Below are 9,070 nucleotides of genomic sequence, written 5' to 3'. Positions count from 1 at the left end.
GGTCGCCTGAGACAGCTGACAGCCCCTCCCTCCCCCGCCTGGGACCCTCTGGTGTGACTCCACCCACTCCCCTGCCCTTGTACATCTTACCACAACACCCTCCAACTCGTGTTACAGTTGTTCCTGCAGTGGTTCAGGGAATGTTTTTTTATGAAATAAATTTTTTTATTATAAATTTAATATACTTTCAGAATATTTAGAAAATAAGAAAAAGAAAGCTGTAGACCTACCTCCACTCACCTCCAATCCAACCACTATTAGTCTTTTGGTGTATTTCCTTTAGTCTTTTCTCCAGGGATCTGTTTTACACATGGATGTATTGGGGTGCTTTGTACTGGGTTTCCTATTTTGTTTTGTTTTTTAAATTTATTTATTATTTAATTTTTATTTATTTTTGGCTGTGTTGGGTCTTGGTTGCTACTCATGGGCTTTCTCTAGTTGCGGAGAGCCGGGGCTACTCTTCGTTGCGGTGTGCGGGCTTCTCATCGCGGTGGCTTCTCTTGTTGTGGAACACGGGCTCTAGAGTGCAGGCTCAGTAGTTGTGGAGCGCGGGCTTAGTTGCTCCGCGGCATGTGGGATCTTCCCTGACCAGGGCTCGAACCCATGTCTCCTACACTGGCAGGCAGATTCTTAAACACTGCTCCACCAGGGAAACCATGCTGGGTTTCCTTCTGTAAAAATGTATTGTGATCATTTCCTGGGTTGCTATCTAACCTTTATTTTAAATGGCTGTGTATATTCCCTTAAGTGGCTTGGCAGTGATTTCCATAATCATCTCTCATTTTTTAAAAAGTTAGGTTTCTTCATTGTTTGGAAAGCTAGGTTATTTTCATTTTTTTCCACGGGACAGGAAAAAAAGCAAAAAGAAAAAATTAAGGAACTACTGCACTTTATGTGCCAGGGATCTCACTGAAACCCTTATCACAACTTTGGGGCCGATATTACTTATTTCCATTTTACAGAAGAGGAAACAGGCAGGCCGGGGTTAAATGTGTCACCCAAGGTCACACAGCAATTTTAGTGGCAGAATTGGGACCTGAACCAAGTTTCCTGACTTAAGTCGCCTCATTTACATTACAGTCTTCGTGTTTAATGGATTTTGCAGATGGGCTTGCTGTGCCCTCTGTCCTCCTCCTTCCGGTACATGCACTTCAGAGCTGATCACGTTCCAAGTGGCACGGAGTGACCCATCCTTACCTACACTTCACCTTGTATAGCCATGTCCTGATGTCACCCCAGAACCCCAAACATGGAGTCCTTCCTGTGGGAAGATGGCGATGGCCCCGGGACAGGCCCTCTCTCCCCTCCAGGCCTCTTTGAGGCCTCCCCTTTCATGGCAGGTCACAGCACGCTTGAGGGCATATTGGGTCTGGCTCCTAGCGAGCAGCAGGTGGACCAAATGTTTCAGAACTCGACCTGGGAATGAAACCGGTCCAGGTGGGGACTGACCCTGAGACAGCTTGAGGCACTTGGTGGCCCTCTTCCTCAAGGAGTTTCAGCAGCCCCCCCCTCAGTCCATCCCTGCACTTTGGGCCTCTGCCTCTCCCTGTATCCCACTGTCCACCTGCTTCAGCCCCGCTCACCGGCCCAGATATCACAGAGGCACAACCTCAGAGCTGGAAGTGACCTCAGAGTGTGTATATCCAACGCTGCCTTTTTTTTTCTTATCAAGTAAATTTTTTTTTTTTTTTTTGCGGTACCCAGCCTCTCACTGTTGCAGCCTCTCCCGTCGCGGAGCACAGGCTCCGGACACGCAGGCTCAGCGGCCATGGCTCACGGGCCCAGCCGCTCCGCGGCATGTGGGATCCTCCCAGACCGGGCCACGAAGCTGTGTCCCCTGCATCGGTAGGCGGACTCTCAACCACTGCGCCACCAGGGAAGCCCTCAAGTACAATTTTCATACTTTTTTTTTTTGGCCGTGCCACGCTGCTTGCAGGATCTTAGTTCCCTGATCAGGGACTGAATCCGGCACCTAGGCAGTGAGAACACCGAGTCTTAATTACTGGATCACTAGGGAAGTCCTATTGGTTTTTTTTTTAGACTTTTAATTTTGAAATGATTTGAGGTTTCCAGTTGAGTCACAGAGATACTACAGAGAGTTCCCAGTTACCCTTCATCCGTAACATCTTATAGAACTGTGGCACAATGATCGAAACATAAGAAATTGATATTAACACTACCATTAGCTAAACAACAGATTTTATTGGGATTTCACCAGTTTTCTGTTTTAGGATCCACCCATCCCCCTTACAGATGGCCTAGAGGGTAGATGTGGCTCCCGCAAGGTCACCCAGCAAGCTAGTGGCAGGGCACAGGCTGAAGCCAGACCTCCTCCTCCCCATACTCTGGGCTACTGTCCTCCTCACCCTTCCTGCTTTGTCCAGGGCCAGGGCTGCTGCTCCCTAAATGACTTTAGCCTCACAGACACCCTTGCCCCACCCTGCCTGCCCGGCCTGTTTCCGAGGTTGCCTATACTGCCTTCCTGTTCACATGCACGTGTGTCCACAGGCCCCAAAATGGCTGGCTCAGGCCTGGCTCCTGTGGGTGCTGGGAGCACTACACCGCGGGGCCGACCAGTTCAGCCACTTCTGTCCACTGTGCTGCTCAGCCACCCACACCCGCCAGTGCTCTGCCCTCTGTGGGAATGGAGGATGCAGAGCAAACCTGATGGAGACCTACCTTTGTTTCAGGTTCTGGAAGTTTCTATCTCAGCCCCCCTCCCTCCCTTGGCTTTTCCAGTTCTGTCTTGGGGTCTCTCCTGACTCAGTCTGGTGTGTGCTCGGTCTCCCAACACCTTGAGAAAGTCTACTTTCTGTTGTCCCCCTCAGAATCTGCCAAGGCCTGGGTACACCCCCTCAAGGGCCCTCTGCCCGTGGGGCCCTTCACAGTTTACAACTGGTTTTCAAGTTTCTCATGTGCTCTTCATCATAGGGGTGACTAGGTCCACTTAACAGGAGAGGAGCACTTTTCCCAGTGATAATGGGGGGAGTGGAGACACGGTCTGCTGCAGCCTTTGCTCTTTCGGTCAGTTAGGACATCTGGTATTTATCTTAGGCTGCCTCTGAGACTCTCAGAGCCCTGCCCAGACATGACCTCACTCTCTCTCAAATCATCCCTGGGAGGCAGAAAGGAGTCTGGGACTAACACTGTCCCCACTTCACAGATGGGAAAATCAAGGTCTAAACACACACACGCACACGCACGCACGCACGTATGTGCGGCAGATACATCGACAAGTTGCTCTGCAGTCCTGGGGGCCTGACTTCAGCCCTGTGAGTTCAGTTGTTTGGGACGTGACAGGTCTTGGATAGGGGTAGGGGCAGCAGCGTTCACCAAGTGCCTCAAAAGATTGCGGGTCCCCCGGGGATACTCCACAGCCTAATCCAGCACCCTGCCTCCAGGGACCCTGCAGTAAGTTCAGTATGTGAGAAGGGCCTAAGGAGGCTGATCTGGTATGGCTGGAATTCCCGAGAGTAAGGTCTAGTTCACGGTGGCCCTGTAGGCACATTTCATGAAAATGAGCCCTTGTGTGGTAGCAACAAGTGCTGTGGCCAGGAGGGCCCAGCCTGGAGGGTTGGTGGGCTGCCTGGTGGTGGTGACCCTCGCCAGACAGCCCACAGAGCTCCTCTCATGATGTCTCACCTTCCCGACAGCCCTGGGAAGGAAGAGCTGTTAGGAGCATACAGGATGAGCGAACAGGCCCACAACTTATTCAGGGTACAGAGCCAGCCAGGGAGCAGTGGCTGGGCAACCAGCTCCAAGTCCAGCGCTTTGCCTGCTCCACCAAGCTACTGATCCCCCAAAAGGGACATGCCCAAAGCCAGCAGGAGGGAAAGGGGAGCCCTCACTGGGGCTGAAGAGCCCAGACTTGGCTGATTTCAGCTTCATTCCAGCTGGCCCTGCCTTCCTGTCCTGAGAGGCGGTTAAAGGAAGCTCTGAGGAGGAAAAATCAGGCTGCGGGGGAAGCAGGAGCTCCCCAAATCAACCCACACACCATCTCTCAATATTCCAGGGCTCCGTTAACTGCGGGGGCGGTGGGGGGGGGGGCCAACTTCTGTGCAGGGAGGGTGGGGTATAGTGTACTTGCCCAACTTGGTTGTGGTGAAGCTGCTGCACAGGATGGGTGGGGTTCAGGGCATTCTCATGGCTAAGGGTGAAAACCACTGCGGGGGCGGGGGGGGGGGGGGACAATAAAGAGCAGGACCCGGCCCCTGCAGGGGAGAGGGCCCTGACCCTGCGAGGGAAATGCGGCAGGCAGGGCGCCGGGAGAATACTGAGGGCTGGGCAGGCTGATCTCTGCCCCAAATCCCGCCTTTCATCGCCAGGCACACCTTGAGCAACCCAGCTCTGCCCCCTCACTCCTCTGAGCGCCTGTAGCATCTCATGCCAAAACCAATCTTTTAGTCCTTGGCTTATAAATCAGTTGACTTTCCATTATATGTCTATGTCCACGTCTCCAACTAGATCAAAATCTCCTCCAAGGCAGGAGCTCGTGTCCTCCCTGCTACGTGACAGCCAAGTCCCTTTTTAGTGAAGAAAGGTTATCTGGGAAGTGTCATTTCGGGCAAGGCCATGGTTTGTTTACGACAGAAGCTGGACAGTGGGTCCAAGCCTCGGGCCCCGGGACGTCCTCGGGCTTGTAACGTCACCGTCGCTGGCCGCTGCGGCGCTCCGCAGCCTGCGGGCAGGATGACATCATCGTCGGAACCGGTGCAGACAAGTGCGCGCGGGAGGAATTAGCTTGGCTGGCAGCTGGCTGCGCCGGGAAAGAGAGAGGAGAAACCGATAGAGAGGCAGAAGCGGGGCGGGGTCCGCACTGCCAGCCCCGTTACGGACTGGCCCCGCCCCCTTACGGACTGGCCCCGCCCCACCGTGACAGATGCGAGCCAGCCAATCCGGGCCGGCCGCAGTGACGCGCAGCCTATCAGCGGCTAGGGCTCGCCGGGCGCTTCCGCTTTGCGAGCGCGTCTGGCCCGAGTTCGCAGGGGGAGGGTGTGAGGGCGACGCGTTCCACGGTCACCCAAGTTCATCCCACCCGGCTTGGCCGGTCTGCGGGGGGCCCGCCTTCTCCCTGGGGACCCGATGGCCTCGGAAGACCTGGCAGGGACACTGGCGGCCGTTCTGGGGGGCCGGGGGCTGCGCGTGCAGAGCTATGACTCGCGGCCGGCCGGGGAGACGCCGGCGCAGGTGCGGCTGCGGAAGAACGTCTGCTACGTGGTGCTGGCCGTGTTCCTCAACGAGCAGGTGAGCGTCCGCCCGTCAGGCCCACCGACCAGGCCTCCCGGGCTTGCAGGCAACCCCGGTGGCGACAGAGGACATACCGGCAACAGCCACCGCTTCCTGGTGTGTGGCTCTTCCCAGTTTTGCAAAGCACTCTCACAGTTAACATCTGAGCCTTGTGCAACCCAACCCTGCCATTGTCCCGATGTACAAAGAAAGAAACTAAGGCCCAGGAGCCTGCCTGTCCCATCCCTCTAGGCCTCAGTTCCTTGAGGCTATCTTACGCCTCTTCCTTTCCCCAGAATCTAGCACAGTGCCCGCCGCGGAGCGGGCTCTCTTAAAGACCTGTCCAGTGCTTCTGAGACCTCCCCTGGGTCCCATGGGCAGTAACTGCACAACCTGCGCTTACACTCAGACCTTCTGACCCCCTGTGTGATGCTCTTTTTGGTGCTGATCCCTGTACAAGCTGCTGTGACAACAGCTAGAAGGGGCCAGAGCCATTGGTAGGAGTTGTACGGGGTGAGGGTTTGGGGTGTGTTTCAAAGTCTAGACTCCAGTGTGAGGACTGGCCACAAGCAGTTTATAAACCACAAGGGGAGGTGAGAGATATGCAGTGACTTATGCAGACACGAATCAGTGCAGGACACATGGCAGCCCTCGCTGGGAGGCCTAATCTCCAGCCCCTGAAGCAGCTCCCAGGAATCTTTGCCCCTTTCTGAAATGGAAACTTGAGTGCAAAGAGGGATGGATTGCAGAGGCAGCTGCAGTCCCCAGACACACAAGGGCCAGTCATCTGGAGAGCGCAACAATTTCAGGGTGTCCCCCAGAATGTGGGTATTGAGCAGCTATAGCTGAGATTTGTTATGGACCCAGGGCAAGCAAAGGCTGCCGGCTGTGCTGCTCCCCAGGAGCTCCCATCCCGGCTGTGGTGGGTGAGGATCCTTCCTCTCCCCTCAGGATGAGGTGCTACTGATCCAGGAGGCCAAGAAGGAGTGCCGTGGGTCGTGGTACCTTCCCGCGGGGAGGATGGAACCCAGGGAGACCATTGTGGAGGCGCTGCAGCGGGAGGTGAAGGAGGAGGCTGGGCTGCAGTGTGAGCCTTTGACGTTGCTATCTGTGGAGGAGCGGGGCCCCTCCTGGATCCGCTTTGTGTTCCTCGCTCGCCCCACAGGTATGGCCCAGTGGATGGCAGTGTGGGCAGAGGGCAGTTGACACCGTTTCCCCAGCTTGTCCTCAGGTGAGATGAGCCCCTGTTCTGGCTGGTACAAACCTGGCATCTCCAGATTCCAGCCTGAGGACTTGACTCGGGGCCTCCCCTGGGTCAGGGCTAGATCCCTGGGTGGCCCTTTACTCTGCCAGGCCCAGCACTTCCCTCAACATAATACCTTTCCCCCTACCCTGTCACCTACATCACCCCCAGGTGGAATTCTCAAGACTCCCAAGGAGGCAGATGCGGAGTCCCTGCAGGCTGGCTGGTACCCACGAACCTCGCTGCCCACCCCGCTGCGAGCCCACGACATTCTGCATCTGATAGAGCTAGCCGCCCAGTATCGCCAGCAAGCCAGGCACCCTCTCCTTCTGCCCCAAGAGCTTCCCTGCAGTCTGGTCTGCCAGCGGCTCGTAGCCACCTTTACCAGTGTCCAGACAGTGTGGGTGTTGGTGGGCACAGTGGGGATGCCTCACTTGCCCATCACCGCCTGTGGCTTTGCTCCCATAGAGCAGAGGGGTGGCATCAAGATGGCCGTCCTGCGTCTGCTACAGGAGTGTCTGACCCTGCACCACTTGGCAGTGGAGACCAAGGGGTTGCTTGGACTGCAGCACCTAGGCAAAGACCAAACCGATGGCATCTGCCTGAATGTGCTGGTGACGGTGGCTTTTCGGAATCCAGGTATCCAAAATGAGCCCCCGAAGGTTCGGGGTGAGAACTTCTTTTGGTGGAAGGTGGTGGAGGAAGACCTACAAAGCCAGCTCTTACAGAGGCTTCAGGAATCATCTGTTGTCCCAATCAACCGATAGGAGGCTGCCGTCAGTGGGCCAGGAGCTGGGTTCCCATGGGCAGTAATTGCACAACCTGCGCTTATGCTCAGGCCATCTGACCCCCTGTATGATGGCGTCTGTGCTTCAGAGGAGGCTGTGCCTCTGAGAGGCACAGGGGGTTGGTAGAGATCTTGTTGCATGGGGAGCAGGGCAGTTCTGGTTCCCAGGGGGACTTCCATCTCTTGTTGCCATGGAGCAGGTCCCTGCACTGCATCAGAAGGGGCAGTGCCTTCAGCCAAGCAAGGAGTCCAGAGCTCAAGGACCCAGTTGCCCTGAGGGCACAATGAGGGCACGACTCCCTAAGGCAATGTGAGGACTTTCTGGACCTGAGGTGGCACCTCCTCATCGTTTTCCGTGCCCACCTCAGTAAGGGCCTCATCCAGATTCTCAAGCACTTAGAACGTGGAAGGGGTGCTGGGGGAGGTCATTCCAAGGGAGTGGGTCCCTGGCTGAGTAAATAGGTGTTGTTTACTTTGCCTTCCCGCCTAAATGTCTCTGTGGGCTGGAAGTGAGCAGGAAAGGGGGACTGCCATCAAGAGAAGCTCCTTCCCTCATCCCACTGATACCACCCAGGCCTTCCCAGACAGCAGGCGACACTGCAGGTGACCGGCTGGCAGGCTTCCTTTGTCCACCACAGCCTGTCTTGGGCCCGCTGGGGCTCCTTCATCTGCCTGCCAGGTGGGATGTGACTACATCCCCTCCAAGGTTTGAGCAGTGAGAAGGCCAGGAGAAGCTTCAGGTGGGCGAGGAGCTGTAAGAGCTGCCCCTGCCTCTCTCCCCCAGTCTCTTTCTCCCCGAGCTTCTCCGACAGATCCCTCCCGACCTCGCTCTGCCCCCCAGGCTCCTGCCTCTGCCTTGGTACACCTCCAGCCCAAAGCCAGACCAAAACCTTCTCTTCATTTCCCCTCAGTTTAGCTGAATCATGGTAGGAATTATTTTTAAAAAGAATTTTACTAAAGTTTAAGGGAAAAACAAAGGAAATGAGGAAAATATTTCACGCTACTTACTGCTATACACTCATCACTAACATACAGGTTTCGTTCTGAGCAGGGGAATACTTGACTGGGTTTCCCTTCTGAAGTAACTCCACTCTGACCCCACAGGACCAGGGTAACCTCAAAGCCCCCCTTCCCTGCCTCTCTGGGCTGCCATCTTGTTTTTCTGGCCTCTGGGGCTGTGGTAGGAATACTCTTGTTCCCTCTACAGACAGACATCTTCCAAATGAGGGAGACAAACCCTTTCATTCTGGTTTCCCTTCTTTCAGCGTCTGAGAGACCCACCGGTCCACATCCACGTTGAAAGACAGTGATCTTCCATTATTTAGCCTATAGTAGTTTTCAACCCTGGGTGCCCATTAGAATCACCTGGAGAGCTTTAAAAACAACTGTGGGCCCACCCTCAGAGATGTGATTAACTGGTGGAGGGCGGGATTGGAGCACAGGGGGATGCTTTTAAAAAGCAACGAGGCGAAAGCCACGGATCAGGCCTCACTCTGCATCTTCATCTTCCCTGCCTTGGAGTACTCTTGGGGACCCCCCCTCAGAGGGTCGCCACACGCATACACTTAGGGACAAGATTTTTTAAAGTATCAGGCCCACTGTTCACTACTAAAGCAGTCATACCGCTCACAACATAAACACTAAAAAGGAGACTTGCATACAGATGCCTCAGGTGGCCCATTCCCTCGTGGCGTCTCCAGGGCTGCCGGCTCTCAGCTGTAGGCAAGCCGGGCAAAAATAGTGCTGCTTGGCCAAAAGAGGCTGGTTCCTGGTAGGTGCCGGGGAACATCAGATCTGCACCGCCAGAGCCTGTC

The 9,070-nt window shown here is 55.3% G+C and overlaps 1 protein-coding gene across 1 annotated transcript; it reads left to right on the top strand.

Annotated features, from left to right (window-relative positions):
- The first annotated feature begins 5,042 nt into the window (after nt 1-5,042).
- Nucleotides 5,043-7,271, top strand: NUDT18 (nudix hydrolase 18). The gene is made up of 3 exons (XM_007450559.1): nt 5,043-5,244; nt 6,178-6,391; nt 6,641-7,271. Exons 1-3 carry the CDS (start codon nt 5,083-5,085, stop codon nt 7,234-7,236), a joined length of 972 nt encoding a protein of 323 aa, XP_007450621.1. The 5' UTR covers nt 5,043-5,082; the 3' UTR covers nt 7,237-7,271.
- The last annotated feature ends 1,799 nt before the right edge of the window (nt 7,272-9,070 follow it).

This window comes from Lipotes vexillifer, unplaced genomic scaffold (genome assembly GCF_000442215.2).
Source record: "Lipotes vexillifer unplaced genomic scaffold, Lipotes_vexillifer_v1.1 scaffold567, whole genome shotgun sequence".
Classification (NCBI taxonomy): Eukaryota; Metazoa; Chordata; class Mammalia; order Artiodactyla; family Lipotidae; genus Lipotes; species Lipotes vexillifer.
This window is presented reverse-complemented; position numbering and strand designations above follow the sequence as displayed.